Below are 23,518 nucleotides of genomic sequence, written 5' to 3'. Positions count from 1 at the left end.
TAAATTTACAAAATATAATAATTGTGGTGTGTATTTTCCGAATGTTAATATTATTGGTACCATTATCGTTTCTTAAGCTTGATTATTATCAGAGATAAATTTAATTATCCTAAAAAACATATCCACCCCATTTTCACCCCCTTAAGGGTGGAATTTTGTATTTATACATAGCCTAGATTCTAAGTTAGCAAAAGATTTTTCCATTAAAAAAAACATTTAATCAAAATCCGTAAGGTAGTTTTCGATAGATGCTCAAGCAAACAGACAAATAGACAAAACAGTCATAGAGGCAAAAAAATTTAAAACCATCTTTTTGGATTTTCAATAATATAAATAGCCATTTGCAATATTTTTTTTATAATTTCGTTAAATGCACATCTATTTTTCATCGAAAAGTTTTATCACTAGAATAAATATTTTGTAAAAATTTGAAGCAAATAAATATTGAATACTGCACGTTACATCTAACATGTGAACAAAAGGTATATTAATAGCTATAGCCCGTCCCACTCTTAGATTGCAGTACACGGCTTATGGCGCGCGCTGTTGCCAAATCTCTAACACTTTACGAATTTCAGGAGATCAGTGTCTTTGTAATTTGAATCGAACAAGAAGCATTTTAAGAAATCATATCGTAATTTATAATATTTTATACTATTACACATATAAATTTGTAATAATGCCACTTTTATGTAAATTCCAAATAAAAACTACCTATTGTAGACGAAAATTTCTTATAGTTTTCTTTTCTGTTCTAAAAATCCCATATTTATATATATAATTATATATGTTTATCACATTTTCATGGGCCCGATAAATGCCGTATTTTTGGACAAGTCATGTCCAAAATGATAAATAAAATACGGTAATGGAAATTCTCGGTCGAGTGAAAAATCCGAACAATTGGTTCGAAATGGGGAAGATTTTTTGAAAAACAGAAAAATCGCAACAACTCCCATAATATGAATAATATCGAATCCGTTTTAACGTATGATAACTCGGATTACCTAATGCCGAAAAATGTTTTCTAAATACATTTTTGATACGACCAGCCATAACTGCATGGGTTCGAAAACAATTTTCACCGGACAAAAAACGTAACTGCCTTAGTAGACACCTTATCAAATCTGTTTAAATTTTTTGTAATAATATCATAATTATTTTCCAAAACTTTGTCTAAAACAATGTTTGATAAGATGCTTGGTGTTGAGAAGGATAGAAAAATAATTCAAAATTTTGTACCATGATCGCTATTGTATTCCTTCTTATTTATTTCATACATTTTACATATTATGTTCAAGAATCGATTATAATATTTTTTGTTGACTAAGGAAGCCATGTATTTGAAATTGCTTGTAGGACAGAACACCACTTATCTAAACACACGACCCTGTTTCCTCTTACGACGGCAGCGCGCGCTCTTGTACTGATAAGACACATCTTTAACAGCTATTTCCACGGAAACTGTAGAAGCAATTGAGATGGGGCTGCTTTTAAAAACTAATTCAGTTCATTGTGAACATTTTTCTCGCTTTCGTCCCCCATCTATCTTTAATAGAAAAAATGTTTTCCGCTGGTCAACATTTTGATGTGTCAGTTTGTGAGAAAATGCATTTCAATATATTAAAAAAATTATTTAAGTGAAACCTGTACAGTTTTTGTCTTAAAATTTGTTCGGTGGCGTCCTAAGGCATCAATTTACTAATAAAAAAAATCTGAATGAAATACACATGTTGGTTTCCTTTTTTTGATGTGAAACATATCGGAATACTTAAAAACAGTTCGCAGCGAATAAGTTATGTTTTTTAATTTTTTCGGACACTTAAAATATTGTTAATTATTTAAAATAAGCATTTCCTGATGCGTATTTTGATTCTATACAATATGAAATAAAGCTTGGTCCGAAAATTAAAATTTAAAATTTCTTTTGATATTTGGCAACAACGCACGAAGAAACAAGGACAGTGCTAACGGCAATCGGCGTGTGTTAGAGAGAGAGAGAATGCGCCCATTTACTTCCACACTGCAATCTAAGAGTGGGATGCTCTATAGTAAATATTGAAGTGGACTGACAGGTTTGGTGTGGTGTTTTAACAGGTCAACGATAAGTACAACTGCTAGTAACCAATATCATCAATAGTGGGTGTCGTCGACTGTTTTTGGTGTCGGATGGTAGAAGGACGTCAGGGAGAGGGTGTGACAAAACACAACCTTCATACTCAGAAAAAAAATTCTGTATTTTGACAAAGACATCCCTTTGGAAACCAGTCGCCCAGAAATAGTTTTTCATACTACAAGAAAGATGTAACTTTGTACGACACATTGCATATATGAAATACGTGTTTCGGGATAATTTCTATGCATTTCTTACAAAAATTGCCACATAATTTTATATTATTGATGTTTCATTTAAACATAGTTATTTTTAAGCCATGGGAAATTTAATCTAATATTAAACAATTTTACTTTATTTTGTTTTGTGATGCTTATTAATGTGTGCAGTTAATACTGTGAAGCCCTCCATGGAACGGTTTACACAAAAACTTTAACATTTGGAGGTCCCGGGACACCACAAAAATGTGAACCCAGTATTACTGCGAACTCTGATAAAAAAATGCAGTGTGACTGTCTCATGGACACGGCCGTGTGTTGTACGTGAATATGTGTACGTAACAGGTAATATTTTCTATACAAAATATAAAATATACTATTTTGTGTATGTTATAATCATGCTTGAACACTGGGAAGTCGCGTATAGGCCGACATTTTATATATTTTTATTATTTTTTAAATTTTAACATCATATATAACTACACTATTTTACACAATTTTATATATATATGCAATCGATAGATTTTGACGAGAGCTTGTGATTGAAACTTAAACGAACGTCATAGATCCCACCAAGTCAAAAGTTATACCAAATGGAAATCTCGAAACGCAGCAAAATTACCTCAAAATGGCGGCGCTTCCCCCTCCACCGCGCGTGATGCGCAACAGTCCTCACTTAGCGTAACGAATTCTTTGAACCTTTAGCTACCCATCTGTGTAATTAAACTGTATCCCCCGATTTTGTTATCATTGTTGTTTTTTTTTATTGCCCCGCACTGTGGAAGCAATTTTAAATACGTATTCACGTCAAAACGTGCAGTGTTTCGGCGTTAAGGGAGTGCCTCCCATTTCAGGTCATGATTTTATATTTATATTAATCACTGATCAACTTTTAGACTTTTTCAGTTGTTTAACTTTCAGGAAATGAAAACAATATATACAACACATAACTTTTTGCATAATTAGTATGCCAAAGTTAAATTTTTTAACGTTTTTGGGTTGTACAAATAAGAAGAATTTAATTTATTGCAGAACTGAATTTTTTTTAGGTTTAACTGCAATGCCACTGGCTACTTACTTCATGATATGGTTTGCATTTCTATCAAAAAAACTCATATCATGTTTATTGGCTGTCAAAATAGTGACAGATTTGTCAGGGGCGCAACAACAGGGGGGGGGGGGGGGGGGGAGGGCAAGTTGTGGCAAACGGGGGAAAAGAAAGTGCTGTGTAATTAATTTTTAGATTAATAAAACTGCTTAAATATCACCATTTTCCACCTTGAAATACAAATTTTCCCTGGGGAGGACACCCCGGACCCCCGGCTTCAATAGAGGGGATCGATGATTCTTTATAAAAAGGTATATTGCCCCCCCCCCCCCATATTTTGGAAATTTAGTTATTGCGTCCCTGGATTTGATAATTTTGAAATGCCAGGTAAAATTAATTAATATTTTCTGGAAGAAGTTCACGCCAGTTCACGCTGTTTGCAGGCGCGGCGGCGGTGAAGCTGACGGCCGTGAGCTTCCCGGACGCGATCCGCAACGGCTCGGTGGCGGACGTGGTGCTGGACTGCGAGTACTCGGTGGACGAACAGGACCGCCAGCCGGGCAAGCTGCCCGTCGTCAAGTGGTTCTTCAACGGCGACCCGCAGCCCGTGTACCAGTGGATCCCGCCCGACCAGCGGCCGCAGGACCTGGGCGTGCTCAAAGGTCGCCTGAACCTGGGCTACCGCGCCACGCGCGACCGCAGCACCATGCACCGCGCGCTGCAGATCCTCAACCCCACCACCGAGCTGTCCGGCGAGTACATGTGCCAGATATCCACCTTCGACGACGAGCAGACGCTCGCCAAGAAGATGATCATCTTCGGTGAGTCTGCGCCCTCATAACTCTTACACATCTCTCACCTCGACGCAGCTTACTAATATTATTAGAGACCTGCAAAATTCGCGATTTCAAATCCCTAAAAGGATACACTCCATGATCCTCTACGCACTCGTGCAAATTACACCTGCTGATCGGTTACCGACTCGTAACACCTGTTGACTGGAATGATCGTGAGTCGCTAATTCTTCTGTCAAAGATTTTTCATTGGCCCAGAGTCCTTCAGATTAACTGTGACCCAAAGTCCTTCAGATAAACTGTGGCCCAATCACTGAAGCAAAATAATGTCAAAAGTATTTGGACTCTATCCTATCGCGAAATGAATACGCGAATTTTACAGGTCTCTACTATTTATATATTCGTAGATTTAGCCTGTGTGTTCACCGCTAAAGTTTTTCATCTTCACATTACGAATAAAATTAATTAAAAATTATACAGGAATATTCGAAAAACCGGTGCTCGTCGCTCTTGCGGTGGTGCAGTCTCTCTGCATAAAATGTTTCCGGCCCACGAAGGTGTTAAGGGCCCCAATCTGCAACTTTTCCACACCACTAGGCGTCACGAAGCAAACTCTTCTGCTGCTCCAGCGGTTGGGTCCTACTCGGGTGTCGCGCATGTGCAGAGCGCGCCACTCGCTCATCAAAAAAAAAAAAAAAAAAAAAAAAAAACACCGGAATTCCAGTATGAGTCACAGTGCAGAATTGCACACCCACGCACACAGTTATCATACACTTCCGTTACGCCGTTCCTGCGTTGGTGGCACCCATACTCAATTTAATAAAAATTATAAAATTCTTACAATATTATTTACGTTAAAAATGACAATAATTTTGGGAAGCAAATAAGCACAGTCCAAAAATTAAAGAAAGTAAATTAAAATGCAATTGCCAAAAATAGAAGAGAAAATATGAGATAAAAAATTATTTAGACAAAACACAAGTCATGAGGCATGCCATCTGCCTCAGGATTGTTGTACTATTATAAAGTTTTAATTTTGCTACCTATGTTAATTCATGGAAAAACATTTCCTAACAAACGTAAATAATTTAATATTATATTACGTAAAAATAGAGGATATAGTACATCAAGTATCATAATATAATATTATTATAGCACTATGATAAATAACATTTATTAATATATTTGCTTAAAGCAAAATTTATATATACCAGTAATACATAATTTTAAAAAAAGAAAGAGTTATAACTGCCAAATTTTGAACCATTTAATTTAGCTTTTTTATGCCCACTATAATCACTGCGCTACGAAGCCTGACATAATATTCTAAGGAGAAAATGTATTATAATTGTTGTAATACCAATATCCTTAGGTTTCTAGAACTTTAAATTACTCTTTACTCTGACTATTTTAGTTTTTACCAAATATATTCCAGGATAGTTTCATTATTATTATCATTTGGCACACCAATATATTTGGTATGCCCCATCATATTTACAATCTGAATATATACGGGCTAATTTTTATACAGGTGGGTCCACCATCATCCTGTGAAAATTTCTTTGCCTGGTGCATGAACAGAGTAAAAATTCACGATCTTTTTTTTTCCCGAAACGCGCCTAAAGAAGTAGAAATTCAATAAAAAAATAAAAAGATTGGAGTGATATAATAAATACGATTAAACGTTAATTTTAAAAATGCTCAGTCAGTATCAATTTAATGCGAAAACTTTTTAAAAATTAATTATTTAATTAAGTAATTGTTCATAATTTGAGAATTTTTTATAAATAATGAAAAAAAATACTGAATATTTATTCTTATTTATTATTTATAATATAACTCGTAATAGTTTTTAATTTATAATGCAAATAAATAATACATACGGGAACTTAACATAACACACAAAAACACTCCAATGAAAACGGCCAGGAGACTAATAAACCTGCCACAGACACTCCCTGTCAGTGACAATGGAAGCTTACAAGGAATGTGACATCGGTATGCATACGGGAAAATAACCTCACTTATATAACAACATTAGAAAATAAATTTGAAAAAGTAAATAAACACAATTTCAATCACTAATATTCACAACATATAAATGTTTTCAATTATATGGATCAGTAATCAATACCAATTGCTAAAATTTAAGATTTATAAGAACACACATTATTTTCATTTTTTTCTCATAACGCGCCTAAAGAAGTATAATTTAAATTGTAGCAAGTGAAAAGTATATTTCGTTACAGCAGACATCCGGTATTCAAGATAAATACTGTAAAGGAATAACTGATATAACCGCGATTTTTCCTATGCACCTTTGCGTTAACTGTTAAAGAGATCCGCCTTGTCAGGGGTGTATTTTAATTAGTGAGACGGGATGATAGGTGCGACACTCGCTGGTACAAGACTTTGAACTGGCGCGCAGTCTTCTCGTAGTTCATAGGGCAACTATGAAATCCGAGCGGCAACCATAAACATTATTTGGCGGAGAAATAAAGAAAAAAAGGTGTAATGCAAGGACCTTGCGTGCTTTCTAGAATCTCTACCGATGTTTTAATACCTAAAAATTACCCTGAAAACACGCCTTTTAGCCATTTTAACTCTTATAAAATTGCAGTTTGGAAACTTGATCCGGAACAAAACTACTTATTGGCCCTCAGGGAATTCTTAAAAGCTTTTCGTAAACCGACCCCACTCGAATATCTTGAGTAGTTTTCAAATCGTGTTGTTTATCCTGAAGCTCTCCGGACCGTACGTGTGCCCAGATAGGAGGCGGTCTCAAGCAGGCAGGTTCAGTGCAGGACAAGGAGGATCGTCCGGTGTAAGAGTGGGTCGCGGGAGGAAAGTTTCAACCAAGCTGGGGTCGGGATCTCGGAGCCTGCGGTCCTCGTTGGTGTTTGTGTGCGTCTGGGTTACGTACCAGTGGCGCACGGCCCACTGATGGTGAGCGACTGTTCGTCAGTCTCAGCCCCAGCTAGCACGCGGCTGTGACCCCGCGGGGTCCCAATCACGGTACAACCACTGCCATTAAGCACACCCTCCCCCAACTTAACAAGACCACCAGACATTTCACCCATCCACATAAAAACCGCAAATACCTAAATACACTTTTCCCCTACTTGCAATGTCTGTGCGAGCTATAAGATGCCGAAGCCCCCGTGTCAAGAGTAAGTAAACACTGTCTGCCATTGATCCATCCACTAAGCAACAAGCTGTCATGGCCTCTACGAAGTAAGGACACGGGAAAAATCCCTAGGGACTACAATTTCCTGAAGAGCTGGCATGCGCCCCCTCACGCCTGCTACTGCTAGTTTCCCTGTTCTCTTTCCTGTTTCTCTTCGTACTGCAATGTGTCTTCCTGCGTGTCGGGCAGTGCCACCGGATGTGTACCTGGTTCATTGCAGACGAAGCACCGCAGGCGTCCTCCAGCTCTTCCAAAGACCCGAAGACGCCTGGAGGTAATGTGTGGCTGCCCGCGGCCCGGGACACAGGATTATTCCGACCTTACACTGAAAGATTTTTGTATATTTTACAAGGAAAATCCTTGGAAACCCTGTTGCCAAGGATATTACTTGTAAAACTACAAGGCAGAGCTTTGTACCATTTGCGATTTTGCAAGGCTCTACCTTGTAGTTTTGCAAGAAATATCCTTGGCAACAGGGTTTCCAAGAATTTCCCTTGTAAAAGTACAAATTTTTTTTTTAGAGTGTAGGGCCGGCGTTCTCACGTTCCCCTCCCACATATGCGCCCTAAAAGGATGGGAGTAACATTCCAGTTCGCTTTTATAAACATTCCAGAGCTTTTAAGAAAACAGAATTGTGGGAGATCGCTCCCTGTTGTTGATCGGGAGGGTGTTAGAGCTTCGGCACCGACCAGCGGCTGGGGCCACCAACCCAGCATAGTCGCCCCCTCAGCCCCTATACCACACTCAGATGACCTGACAGTTGGCGGTGTATTGAGCCCTAAGACTTTATCAGCACTGCTGGCGCCTTCCCGGGGACACAGTCCGATGCCGGACGGCTCGCCACGGCTGTGATGGTACATTCAGTTCGCGGCACGCGTTGCCAGCACAAGCAGCTGATCTCAGCCCGGCCAGATGAAGGACGAGGGCAGAGTCCTGGGTTTTTTCGGCAATGCGACCACGACGCACCGATGGCTCCCCTGTTTTTTTTTTTCACCCCCTACAGTTCCTTCCGCAGCGCACGGTCCGCCGGTTCGCGCACGCGTCACGCCGGCTCGCCCAAGCGACGCGCGGCGCGCGCGTGACGAGGAAGGAAGTACAAGAGTACGGGATGGGGAGGGGGAAACATTGAAGAGGGGGGAAGGGGACGGGCACGCCCCGGATGTCCTCTGGAAGTAGTCAGCTCACGGCGCGCATCCAATAGAATAGCAACCCCCCCCCCCCCCCCCCCGATCATACGTTCAGTATTAAATTTAAATCCAAAATGAGTTCGAGCTGGAGTTAACATGAACTTTTCTTTTTCATTGTAAAGTTCTTTTAAATAAAAGAAAACTCTTATCTTTCTACCATGATCATAGATCCCGCGGGGACCAGTCCTCACCACCCCCCCCCCCACCCTCCCCGCCACCGGGCCAAAGAGATGGGCTCCGCTTGCGCTTGCAAAATCACGACTGTGAAACGGGTCGATACACGTAAATGTCAAATCTATGATGATTTTTTTTTCCGGAAAATGTATGTATATTTTAAAGCTTTCTGCTTATTGCATGCATAAAGCACAAAATATGAGCAGTATACAATAAAACAGTGCTCTATCGAGAGATGACTTGTGTCGGTGAACCCCACGCGCAAAATTCTCGAGCCTCTCTCTGTATTACCTACAGATTTACGCCTCTACTTTCTACAAAAGAAAAAAATATATACAAGTACATTCCGTTGTATGATTATCCAAAAATATATTTTATAAAAATAACTGTTAACTGATCAGGTTTTTAAATGACCAAGAGCAAAAACAAACTTTTTTCCGATGGATTAAGTTGTTATGGGATGAAATACAAATAATTCTTCTAAGAACATTTGGTGTGATGGATAAAGGGCTGGATGAGTGGATGTAGATTGCAAAATATTATTTTGAAAAATTATTCATCTTAAAAATCCCACGTGTAACATAACATTTTCTTTTCATATATATTTTTAAATTTAAGTTTTTTAACAAATACAACCCAAATCAAATGACATTGTAACGAAGCTCCATGCAACATAAAATTGAGGGAATGTTACAATCGGTTGCATTACATAGCACAAGTATAATAAAAGTTGCAATTGACTTTCTGTACCTACTGCTACTGGACTTTTGGTGTTTTGGCAACGCCCACGGTGATTATGATTTTCCCGAGGTTTTTTGGCAACCAGTTTCAAGAGCGATCAAAAACTGAAGTGTTGGCATATGGCCTTTTACGGCCGAGTTCAAATTAGTCTCTGTGGGTGGCCATTGTAAGGATGAGCGGCTCAGTTATCTGTTATCGGCAACAATCTTCCCTCCATCATCTACCTATATGAGCTGCATCCAAATACTATCCTAATGTTAAGGATCCTTTGTTAAGGGATCCATTAAAAATAGTATTGGACGCGGCTACGTTCGCGTTGCTTCCAAACTCTCACAAGATATACCGATGCATCCCTACATGCGTCTTCTCTAAATCGATATTTATAGGGATGCGACACTCGCATCCACTGATGCGTCTCTACATCCATTAGCTAAGTAACAGTTTTTTTATTATTTGTATATAATATCACTTCCAGTTTTCAGCAAAAGATTTGTTTAAAACGTTGTTAGCGTAAATGAAAACTCAAATAGGGACATATAAAAATGTTAATAAAGATTATAGAAAGGCAGATTTAAACTAATAGGGGCACTAAGTGGTCATTATAAGTACATTGTTTTATAATTTTAGATTTAAAACCTTGTTTTATTTCGATCAGTAACATTTATAACATCCACGCTTCATTAAATTTTTTCAATTTTGTGTTTTGCTGAATATTCGTAGATATCACGACTCAAAATGACTACGTTAGTAAGACCAACTGTCAACAGGCAGCGCCAGCAGAAAAAGAATTAGGATTCTATCCATCCCTTAGAAATGCGTATTTACAATGTGACTGCATTTGCTACGGGATGTAGGTGTGCTGTGGACGCATCCCTTTGTATTCGGATTTCAGCCATGGTAGAAAAGACTATATTGAGGCCGGTATTCCAAAAATTTCGGGCAAGGTAGCGAATAAGCACTGCCTTGTCAGGATACAGCCGTTACCTAACTCGCGGGCCGTATTCCAGAACTTGTCAAAAACCGAATCTCAGTAAGGGAACACAAAAGCAACCGTTTCAATTAAAGGTGCCATGCGCGATGCTATAAACTGGTTCCAACGCATTCTAGCGGACGTTTCAGATCCACGGATACAATTGTTACGGCAAAAACCCTTAGAGTTAGCAGCTTCATTGTACAAAATTTGAAACGTCGTTCTAATTTTCTCAAGTACTTTTAATTTGCGATCATATGTTATTACCATTAAAGTGTACAAAAAGTATTATAGGATTGTTTCGCTAACATAAAGTTTAATTTGGCACATCAACACGCTTTGTATGTTCCTCGATGATCATAAAAATGACTATATACGAGTTATGGCGGGTCAGCTACCTGGACGAAATCAACGATGAAGTGAGCTATGCGCATGCGCGGAATTTAAGCGACAGATGGATCACGGATGGGATACCGAAATCCGTTCACTAGAAATAAGGGACTGGCCGTGTCCTATATCGTGCACTTAGGGGTACGGTAAGGGAAAAGGTGTAACATATCCAACACCTAAACACGTATTTTTTTGTCTTTGGCACACCGGCCTGAGTGTGAGTTGTTGGTCATTTGTTTGCAAGGGAGACGTGTTGCCTTGATAGTTGGGCCGTCCTCACTTCTAGGAAGGAAGGCACCGAGGTCTGTGTTGCTTCACGGCTTGACCAACTCATTTCCTCCACCAGCAGACCATAACCACTTGTCCGGGGTTGTTTCCACAGACTTCCCGGCATAACAAAGGCCTTGCACATTCATTGAAAGCATAACAGTTACCTACAACATAAGTTTCTACTTTTTTTCTTTCTATGATTATTATAATAATTCCGTATTTAATTACGTGTAATGAATGATTTTGGGTACCATTATTAAACATTATTCACTTCACAATTTTTTATTTGTATTTTTTTAAATTCAACCCTTTATGGTGTGAAAAAGGTGCAAATATATTTTAAAGATTAATAATTTTATCTTCGAGTGTAATTAAATGTAATAAATTAAATTGGGAACAATACTCACACAAGAAAACTGCCAATTACAATTTTTGCATTCTGCAAAATTCAATCCTTAAGGTGTGAAAAATAAGTAATTATAGTTTTAGGATTAATACAGCTTAGTAAGTGATATTTGGGGCAAATAATAAACATACAAATACTAACAACAATTTTTATATTTTGCGAATTTCAACCCGTAATCACTGAAAAAATGGTAAGTTTATTTTTATTAATAATAAAAATCTCTCCAAATTAAATTACTAAGCATTGAAAATAAATGGTAAAAACAATTAAATGAAAATATTATTTTAGTTAATTGTAGGATTTATCCCCTAAGGGGTGTAAAATGGTAACGCTAGTGGTAATGAAATAAAATGCATATTTCCGAATTTACTAGATCGAAGGGTTCAAAATTAAGAATAAACAAAAATGAACAAGTTACGAATTGTATTTTATTTTTAAGTTTTTTCGGGTTTCGTCTTTTAAGGATGGGAAAAAGGAGTAAATAACGTTTTATCATAAAAATGCCATAGCTGCATAACAAATAAAGCTGGATGTAAACAAACTTAGCATAAATTACGTAAATAATTAATCAAATAGAGTTATTTCACTTTATTTCGATATTCGACCCTAAGGCAATGAACCAGGGCCAAAAATATTTTACCGTAGCAAATCATAATTATATCCAAGAAAAGTAATATGAAGGTCAAAAACTGAACAAGTATAAGGTAAAAAATGTGACTTAATATTGGTTTTAACGTTTAACATGTTTCTATATTCGACGCTAAAGGGTTGAAAATGTAGTTTTTTTTAGATTGAATTTGTCATATCTCTGAAGCTAATCAAGCGGGATGTTAGTTTTGTGGTATTATTTACAGGCACGCAACATCTACCAACTATTTCTTACATGTTGAAGTTATACATTTTTAAATTATACAACCTGATCAAATCAAACCGAATTTAAGAAAAGGAAATGTTTAATAAACACCTACCCTCTCTTATTCAACATTTTCAGAAATATCACCTCTTAAGTTGTAACAGGTGTTAATATTATTAAAAAAATTAAACATGCTATGGAATTTATTAAATCTTTATTAACAAAATCAATTTTATTTCATTATTAATATAAATTTATGAAAATGGTTTCGGATTTCACATCTGCTCATAAAAGAAAGAAAAATGTTTATTTTGATTTTTGTTTGGTTAGTAGATATTGTTATATTTACTTAGTTCTTAATTTTTAAATTAGCATTCCTGGGGAGCAAGAGGTGAGGGGTAATTATTTTGGGTATTTTTTAAGTAATACTGTTAAGTAAGCTAAGGGCAACTTATATGTTGTATAATAAATATACCTGTATTTTTATATTTGAAATAAATAAATATGTCATATTTTCAAATATCCTTAAATAATGGGAGGTTATTGTACTACGGTAAAAATTTGTAATAATCCTAAGAATATATTTAACTAGTTTAAAGAAAGTTTCAGTGTAAACGATGGCATAAACTTTGTTAAAATAAATTAGGTGTGAGTTCAGGTTTTTCTAAATTGACTACCCATGAAATGAAAAAGAGGTGAAATATATCTTCGAACACACTGAAACAAAAGCTTTAAAATAAAATGGTTAATCTAAACTAAAAGAAAAGACGAACGAATAACTACTCCAAAATATCATTCTTAAAGAGTTATGAAATAAATATTTTATGCATTTGACAATTTATTTCGTCCATTTATTTAGAAAAAAATGTTTGTAATTATTCACGTTATAATTTTAATGGTATGATTTTAGCAATATTCAGAAATTGTGCGTGCGAAGCCGCAGTTTTTGGCTAGTTCTTAAATATAAACTTTCTGTTATTACTGGGACCCGCTCTTGAATTAATACTGTTGATAAACAGATAATAAAAATAATTGATAACTAGCACAGCAAGCAATAAAATCTTTATAAAAATTTGAAAGAATTCTTTAAAAATATATTGTAAATATTTAGCTTGAGCCGCAGACAAATATTAAAACAAGGCTGTCTAAAAGCAAATAGGCTCATTTGATTGATAAGCATTTATATTCAAAACAGTATAATGACTTCGTCGTGGGATCCACAGTAATAAAAGCAACTTCCCACATAAAACTATAGGTCAGTTTCTCATATTATAATTGTCACCGAAATATATAAACCAAAGAAAAACGTTTATATACATCGAAAACTTATCATGACGCAGCGACTGAAAATAATATTACAATTATTTTCAAAGTGCCTCTTTAAACAAATAAAAAATAATATGTACATAAATAACTTTTATGAATTAGTACAAATTATGGAATTTTGAAGGTGGTCACTTGCCTTAAAGTCATGTTCAATCACGGGTCTGCGGCGAGTCGTTTTCCTGTGACCACTCGTCCCCCGAGTAGCTCTCTCCTTCCCTCACAGCGCCGAGTAGCACTCTCCTTCTCCCACATCGCTGGGTAGTAATCTCCTTTCCCCACAGAGCTGGGTAGATGTCCTTCCCCTACAGAGATGAGTAGCACTCTCCTTCCCCCACAGCACCTAGTAGCACTCTCCTTTCCCCACAGCACCAAGTAGTACTCTCCTTTCGGCACATCTCTGAGTAGCATTCTCCTTCTCCCACAGCGCTGAGTAGTAATCTCATTTCCCCACAGTGCTGAGTATCTGTCCTTCCACTAAAGAGATGAGTATCACTATCCTTCCCCCACAGCGCCATGTAGTACTCTCCTTCCGGCACATCTCTGAGTAGCATTCTCCGGCTCCCACAGCGCTGAATAGTTATCTCATTTCCCCACAGAGCTGAGTAGCTGTCCTTCCCCTACAGAGCTGAGTATCACTCTCCTTCCCCCACAGCGCCTAGTAGCACTCTCCTTCCCCCACAGCGCTCGACTCGTACTTCGTTGGCGGGAACAGCTAGCAGGAGCTCCTCAAGTAGCCCCTTTGGTAGGATCGACCACTTGGAGGAAGGACTGGCGACGAGTTTCCTTTCGTGACTCCTGTCTTATTTTGCGAAAATAACGATACGATCAACACCATATCAACACAATCTAAGGGTTACAACGAGCCTATCTGAACCAAACTTGTTGATCGTAAGTTATTGTCGAAGTTTCGTACCACCGTCCGTAGCCTGCCTGCCCTTGACCAGCCTGCCTTGATGTAATTAGCCCCTTTCTGCACTCACTCTCTTGGCTTCCTCGCTTTATCATTACTTTCTCGACGTGTAGTAAGTGTCACCTCGTCGGCGAGTCTTTAAGGTACCGGGCACTATTCTGACCATCTAACTGTAACCAGATCCGATGAGCGAGAATTCACAACTTACTCTCTCAGCGAGTACAAAACTTGCCAGGGCGAGTTGAATAAATCAGTCCTCGAGCGAGTTACCTCCGTACACTGCAGCACTCGCTCTCCGATGGCAGTAACTTCCTTCCTCCAGTCTGAACTCGTTAATAGTTTAAGTGTCTCTTACTCTAATCTGCGGCTATGTCCAACAATGGGCATCGTGATGAATTTCGTCAGCATGGCGGCGCGTAGGACGACGGCGATCAAGGCTGCGGGGTGACGTTATTCTGTGCTTCTCTGCTAGTTATCATTTCTTTTTGCTCTGGCCTGCGGAAGGGTATATACACTCAGCAGTAAGGCGTTCAGAACAAACCAGAACGACAGTGTACCGAGCAGAAATATCACTCCGCGTACAGGGATAGGTGGAGGGGTCGCTAACAGTCTCGCACCGGAGCAACTTGCTGGTCACACGACCCTGTCACATGACCCGGTCACATGACTGACGCAGAATTTCTTCTTCTGGTATATAGGCAACTGGAAAACCTTCGATGTATGGCGGGTGGTAAGCATTCAGGGTTAAAAAAAAAAGATGCAAAGTAGGGACGTACAGAAAAGTGTTGCGGGCGACAATATTACAACCGAAAGATCAGAATGGTCAAACTGGAATTTGAACAAGGTTCCTTTGGAATTCGGGTCAATTTTGTTTTTGCCATGGTGCCACCTTTCTTCAACCCGAAAAATAATACCACGTTAGCTGGGCGTGAGGAAGCGGCTTAGAGGTTTGTGGACAGTTTCGCTAGTAGAAACAAATTACTTTTAGTGTTACTAATTGCAATAAGCATATCCATTTGAATTTTTACTCAAAATATTAAAATTAAGAAAATAATTTAGTGTTTTTATGATGCAAAGCTGTATAATTACAAAATGTTTTTGTATTCTTAAAATATGTGTAAAACTTTGAGTAACATTGCTCTGGGTTAGCAATTATTCTGTGCAACGTAAACAAATGTATTTTAACGTATAAATTAAACAAATCTGACAGTTGATGAGGTTGTCATTTTAAACTATAAAATTACCAAAATAGTTTTAATTTTGAAGACATACATCATAAATATTTAATATAAATTTGATACGCGATAAGGAACATCGTCCCAAATTACTAATTGAGCAAATTCTTTTAGCATTTAAGATTAGTATGTTATTACTTAACGTAAACAATGAGTTTATTGTTTCTAAAAACTTGGTGGAATCAGCTTCGGAAATAATGTTCTTTTTTTGATGCAAATGTTTTAATGAGCAATTAGTTGGAAAACAAATAGTTCGGGGCCCATCATAACTTTGGAGCTTTACGGAGTTTCAAGCCATTGTTTACGACTTAAATACTTAACTTTACTTCAGTATACAACCGTCAGGTGATTTTTCACTGTAGCATTTGATAGACAGGTGAAATAAAAAATAGCTACTTCTATATTTACACGTGACAGATATAAATGTAATAGGAGGTGAAGTACGTTTTTTAAAAATATTTTTATTTTAAATGTGACTTACGTGCCGTATTAAAAAATTTTTCACGAAATAATTGATGGTATGCGGATATTATCAAGGGATCTGCTTTCACCCAGGCCGTTGCGGTGAATCGGTATGTGGTAGATGGTCATCGCTCTTTATCTTGATGATGCTCACACAAGCGATTAACCAGGAGGTCGTTATGACTGACACATACGTGATAGCCAATGGACCGAAGGTTCTCATATTTACTCGTTACTCACGTTACGTTTATGCGATGCGATTTAAAGCTTTTTTTTATTTACTGCTGGTATCGTATTGCGAAGAGTATTAACGTAAAAAGTTCTCTCGTAAGCTAAAAAAGTGATAAATCTCACATAATTTTCCATTATCTACGAAACGAATTTCTGAATAAATGATTCAAATAAATTGGAATCGGAGGGAAAAAAAGTATGATAAATAGTTTAACCGTCTACCATGTCTATAAGTTTTCATAACTTTTAAAATTTATATTTTCAATACATAATTTTTATTAAATTACGCAAAACTTCAAATAACTAAGTTAAATATATGAATGTTTTTTAAGCAAAAATTTATTAACGATTATTTACAAAATTAACTTCCCTTGTTAGTAAATATGTGTAAAAAGCACTTAACACCCACATTAAAACAAAACTGTATATTTTTTACTTTTTTAAATGCCATTGCCGTTCATTATCGCTCGCCAATAGACATGCATGTGTTGTAGACAATTGTTTCAGAACTTTTGTTTGTTTTAGGCACAAAGATGCCACGTGTGTTCCCATTTGTACAACTTCAATCGACTGCTTCGTATCTTGTTCCAATCACCGCCTGGGACCATTCTCCTGTTAGGTCTTGCAAAAAAAAATCTTTATTCACCCAGCCAAATAATGGCTTCCCAAACAACAGTTTCAAAACACATGCTTGTTATTCTGCTTCAAATACTAATGTTTCGTTTTACTTTTAGAGATCGGAGATCAGATGGTACGTGATAGGACGTAAGGGAAAGCTCGTTAAATTTATTGCGTACTTCAAAGGCAAACAAAATGTATATAAGACAAGTTTTAATATTTTTGATGGTTTTTTAATACTGTTTTTTTGCATCCTTCAGGATGTTAACAATGTGTTATATAATAAAACAATACACTGTTGCATTAAAGAGAAACCTTTGAAATAATTGATTGCAACCAAAAATCTTGGACATGAAGCCATCCATTAAGTCTAAGAAATCAAATGCCATGGACAAAACAGTTATTTTAAAAAGTATGTCACAGCCCACTTGAAGGCACAATGCGTTCAAGCCAATTTCAATACATGGAATTAATCCAGCTTAATAATTCCCGTTGAAACAAATTAATAAATAAAATCGAAATAAAACATAGCCTTGCGTACACATATTACAAATGCCAGCCTTTGAGGGCAAGCTGATATGTATACTATCGTCTTCTTAAATGAAAGGAAATAGTTAAACCTAGTTTATCTAGACCAACTGGACCAAAGGAAATCCAGATAATCGAAAATCCGAATAATCGGTGTAATATGGGTAATAAGAAAAACCAAATCCTTTAATAAGCAGACTTGCCGTTTAATACGATAAAAAATATATGTTTTGTAACAGTTACATAGTATACATGCCTTAAATTGTTTACATGTCATCAAAAATATAAAAATAACATTTAACATGGTTTTTCAACAAATAATTCGTCAAATTTTTTATGCTTCAAACGTTTATGGTATTTGAATGAAACAGAGTCAGGTACATTTTGTGTGCTAACCGTCTTTGTTTGCATAGATGTAGAATACAATTGTATTTTTTATTTGAAAATTAAGTGTCTACAAATCTTAACCGGATTAAACTTTTATATATAAATACAACAGGAAGCCTTTTTTATGTTTAATCATCTTTGGTCTAGCTATGTGGTATTTGGTAAAAGTTATTTCGTGAATGAAATGGAAGTCGAATGAACGGAAATGTGTTACCACTCTGCTGCCATCTGTGGCGGTTGGTGTTAAAAATGTTCACAAAGCTAAAGGAAAATTTCTAGTATTTATTTTTTAGTGAATATTATCAAGATAGGCAGTATTTAAATAAAATTATTGGTTGAAAATCAGGTCCAAAGCCGGTGTTTACTATTTTTTTTTCAAATCTTCTACGCTTTTATCCGAGCCGTTTCATTGTATATTTTAACCTTTCTCTCTGCAAATCGAATGATTCGATAGTTGGAGTAGCTGCTCCGACAGCTAATTCCAGTGGCGGGTGTGGAAACTACGTGTGATTCGCGTCAAGAACGTAGTTTAAAATAAAAAATTTTTATATTTATCACCCTTCGGCATTATTTTGAAGAATCTACGTTAAACTTCGTGTCTGAGTTTCGTTCTATAAGCGTATTTGCAACAAACACAAATTTGTTCTTAAACAAGGTTAGTTAGATCTTACACATCTCTGGCAAGAAATAAAATACTTTTTCACATTTTTCTTTTGAAGTACACGTCAGTGAGATTCCCTGTTATTTATGTTAATTTTGACTGTTCTCTCGGCCTTATGTTTGCAAAGAGAGCGAGAGCCAGTGTATGCAAATGTTGCTTGTTTCCGCTGTGTGTTTCGCAGCGATAACTTTATTACCGGGTAGGTGACATCGTTTAAAGAAGATTGTAGTATCAGCATTATGTTGTTCCCATTCTCTCTTTGGACGCCAACTCAATGCAATATATTATAACGTTTTGTGTGATAGATAATTTGACCTAACACTGTTACGGACATAATTTGACTCTAAATAAAGTACATTTAAATATCTCTGGTAGTATAATTTTTTCGTCAACTATAATTTATGCCAAAGATAATTTATAAGCACTCATACAGCTAAAGTCATTAAAAATGCTTGCGAAAAACCAACTTCAATTAATCACACGCACTAAGTCATCACAAAAGTTTAATAAAAGTTAGTAATTTTTTAAGAAATTTTTTGCAAAATCAAAGTTTGTAATGTTTAGATACACGATTGTTCGGAAAGCAGAAATATAAGTAAATATGAAATCGGTTTGAATTTTGTTGTAAAATAATGCAACCATTGAACCACTTAAATCATCAGGGACGTTTAGAATAAAATAAATTACACGTATAAGGAACATAATTGTGAAATGCTGAATAAAATCTGTACCAAATATTTTTATAGGTTTTAAGAAATATCGGTATGTTTAATGACTAGAAAGATGTTCATAGTTTTGAAATATAATTCTAAAGTAAAATCATAATATATGATCATGAACTTAATGGATTTAAAAAGTTTATATTATGTAATATAAATTATATTACACCAACACAAATAATAGTGCTATAATTATTTTAACTGACGTAGACGTTACTTTACAATAATTCGATGATTTTACATTTGCATCTTAATTCGATTTAAGTCCATATTTTTTATAGCCAAGTTGAAAACGAATTAGTAATTTTACCTTCATTGTGAACGAAAGTAGTTGGTGCATTTTATTAGTAATATTTATCAGTGTGATGCTGGAATGAAAAAAAATTGGACAATGTATTTTGCGATTACAAAGAATTTTAAAGTTTGCATAAAGGGAAAATAAATTGTAGTAAAACATCATTAGTTATTATAGGTAGGAGAAGGAAACGAATTAAACCTCTTATCATCCTATTTGGTTATCTCATCATCCCCCAAAAGTCTTTCTTCACCATGCATCCAGTAAAAGACCTAAGATTTGGCCATACGCGATACAAACTTTAACATTGTGCTAGCAATTGCGATTTTTTTTAATTTGTTAGATTATGGCAAATATTAAGTTTAAAAAATTGTTCAGTAACTTTCTACAGAAACTTTTACTGTGCCCGGCAGATAACTTGGCGTCTGAGCTCCCTAGTACTGTCAATGGTAAGGGGAAGGCGAAGAGAAAGCGATACCCTATTGTCAAGGTCAGCGGCCAGGTTTGTACTAGCAGAACAGAAAACATTCGGCGCGTGACTTCCTACACTACGTAAGTCTGTATCCACGCCCCTGGGGGCCCCAGGGCGGTAAGACCTTTAGGCTACCAAACCAAAAGTGAGAAATCCTATGAATTGTACTTGTACTACATAAGTGTAACATTGTGTAAATTGCCGTGGTTGTGCTCGAATATTTGTACTCATCTGTCAGGAAAAGTAACAAACTATTATCTAAATCTGCAACGTTTTACTTTGTCCCATCAAATATACTTACGGTGCCTGCTATTTATTATGCTAACAAAAATTAATTGAAACGTTGTTAACTCAGTAACTATCGAAAACCAGACACGATTTTTTTTGGAAAACTTGGTCACTTAGTATCTAAAATAAATTTAAAACTATGCTTCTCAATTCATTGTGTTCTCAAAGTTATTTTAAAAAACGTCTCACAAGAAAAAGCAAACGACCAAAACATTACGCAGTTGTAGCTCTCCGCGCGAAAGCTATCTCACTGTTGATGACGCAGGAGTCATTCTAGCCCTTATCGTTCTCTGGTTTCCGTACCTAAAACGTGCCATTTAGCGCTGGATTTACATTTCAGTAAAAATGGAGCTTGTTATGTTATATTTGCTGCTTTAACTTCATGTCAGTCGTTTAGGTAATACCTGACTACAAACATTAATGGCATTTAAAAAATGCTTGTGTTTATGTGGCTTTATATTTTAATGCACCTTTAATCGATTATTTATTATAAATGTAAAAATATAATTTGCATTGTATTTCTACTTTAGAATGCATATTATACCCTTCAAAAAATCATATATATATTATATGATTTGTTTAATGTAAATGTAAAGTTCTCTTTCCATGATAATTGATTGTATTAGGTAACAAAAAACAAAATTAAGTTAAAATTAATTTCTATTATTACTATTCGATTGTCGGCATTCATAGTGTACAAACAATGAAGAACATATTAGGTAAAACTTACAATGTTAAACTTTCCATTTAAGCCACTTTGGCGCTTTTTTGGAGTAATAGCAACTTATACCATAGAATAAATGTGTTAGTAATAATAATTACATAATATAATAAATTCTGGGAAATGTACCCAAAATCACCCAGAGTGCATTACCGACAAACAAAAAACCACAAAACTTCATAAATATCACAAATATCTGAAGATAAGAGAGTGAAGTGAAATGATATGAGACACAACGCAAAATTACGTATCACATAACGTTGGTACTTGTGAGACATTTATTTTTCGCTTCTTCATCACAACACTGCATCACGGTTTTTATTGTATCCCGCTCTCCGCTATGTATCACTTTACCGCGCCTCTGCGAGCTGCCAATTTCGCCTTCCATTTTCAGGTATACACTGAAGGGCGATATTTACCTAACAGCCACTACACGGCTCTCGGCTACGTGTCGCCTGCTTACCCCCTCTTCTTTCTCCGGTCCCGCTGTCCCCGCACTCCCGCGCTGAGAGACGCCAAGATAACTGCCGGGCACAGTATTCTCATGACTACGTGTGACGTAATACTATTTCTAAGATAGTTAACCACTTTATTGTTGGTACCTTAAAAAATTGAAGTAGTATTTTTTGCTGTATTATATAATAGGCTGTAGACAATTTATTTAACAATAATTTTTATTTTACTTAGAGATGATAGGGTCACATTACTTAAAATTTAATTCCATTATGTTAGTAGTTGTAAGATGTAATTTTTGTTGGAACGAAAAGAAAGTTTTTTTTTATTTTTCTTTGATTAAAGAAGATTTTTCGAGAATTTTTTTTATTTTATTTGTGAGGACGTATAGGGATCCAGGATTCAGACATGTAGATATGACGTCTGAATTTAAAAGTATCTATCTCGTAGCTTACACTTTGGGTACGAGAGTTTAAGCCAAATTATAGATGACATTTGGCCATTACAAGTGATTTTTATTTCATCTAGTTCTTTAATGTTTTCTTCAAAGACATACAAGTTTTGTTCGGAAAAAGGCTAATAAATATATTTTTGTTAAGAGGTAACATGTAAATTAACAACTTCTGTTGTTAAGTAGATTAATTAAGTTTACTAGTTATTCAAACAATCAAATGAAAAGCTCGTGTAAAATCAATTTTTAGCACATGCATCACTTAAAAATTCCGTAAATTTATATGCAGGTGTCTAAAAAATTCCTAATTGGTTTTAAGTATTTCAATATTATTCGAAGAACTGTGCAACTGATTAATTGTATTAAGAATTGGTTCGATAATTCAGACGATAAGAATGCAGATAGTATATCTGAGATATTATTATGTATGTAATGAGATTTTTATTAATAATTATATACAATTTTTTTATTATAATTAATCTTTTAGGATAATTCATGGAAGTATAAAATAACGTTCTTTTTTTTTGTAAAATACTAAAGCATGTTTTAATTTGTATTTGTGTTAAAAAATAAGTTTTTTTACCATACTTACGTGTTAAAATCAAAAATAAATAAAAATATATTGTATATAGGTTTAAGGGATTTTAGCTGTTCTATTTTTTAAGGGAAGTCTAAGTTTTATTATAGATCTCTGAGCTATCTCAAGCAGAATTAAAAGAAAGTATTTTTCAGTAACCTGGATGAACTTGTGTTTCAGAACCAGAAAAGACCTTCGAAATCATGTCCATCAAGGAGAATGATAACAGTGCAGTGAATATCACCTGTATTGCCGAGGGGGTGTTCCCACAGCCACAGTTGACAATCACTTCTGATATTGGGTAAGGATATATCTTCATATTTTGCATGAAATAACAATTGATAATTTTTTTGTCTTTAATTTGACGATTCATTCTTGTTGGCGTGAATTTAAAATCATTTCAGACAGAAACATTCAAAAACACACACAGATTCATAAAAAAAGAAATAAAGTAAACCGTATTCAGGAATTAAAAATAAAGAATTATATGGTTTTTAGTGATTTTAGTTAACAATTCATCAACGCTGTTTCGTTGCTTATGTTTCTAATACAAACGATTCAATCAAAACGTGATATATATTTTTTTTAATATGTAAGATAGATTATTTTGGTAATAACAAAAAACTTTAAAATTAATGTTTGTTTTTCGTTCAACTTAGTGTCAATAATAACGCGTTCTCGAACTTAGGTATTAGAGTACGCTATGCAAAAATGATATTATTAAAAGTGGTTTCTTCTAAATAAAGCAAAGAGTTATCAAGTTACAAGGAAACACATGTCAAAAACATGAGACAAAGAGATAGAGAGATTGAAATTAAATACAATCCAATTTA

The 23,518-nt window shown here is 35.7% G+C and overlaps 1 protein-coding gene across 2 annotated transcripts in view; it reads left to right on the top strand.

Annotated features, from left to right (window-relative positions):
- LOC134535038 (uncharacterized) overlaps positions 1 to 23,518 on the top strand; it is a 373,285-nt gene that overhangs the window by 136,394 nt on the left and 213,373 nt on the right. For both annotated transcript variants that reach the window (XM_063373884.1, XM_063373875.1), the window contains exons 2-3: positions 3,823 to 4,200; positions 22,866 to 22,986. In XM_063373884.1, the coding sequence (XP_063229954.1) occupies positions 3,823 to 4,200; positions 22,866 to 22,986 (499 nt within the window). The remainder of the gene's footprint in view (positions 1 to 3,822; positions 4,201 to 22,865; positions 22,987 to 23,518) is intronic.

This window comes from Bacillus rossius, chromosome 1 (assembly GCF_032445375.1).
Source record: "Bacillus rossius redtenbacheri isolate Brsri chromosome 1, Brsri_v3, whole genome shotgun sequence".
In the NCBI taxonomy this organism is placed as follows: domain Eukaryota; kingdom Metazoa; phylum Arthropoda; class Insecta; order Phasmatodea; family Bacillidae; genus Bacillus; species Bacillus rossius.
This window is presented reverse-complemented; position numbering and strand designations above follow the sequence as displayed.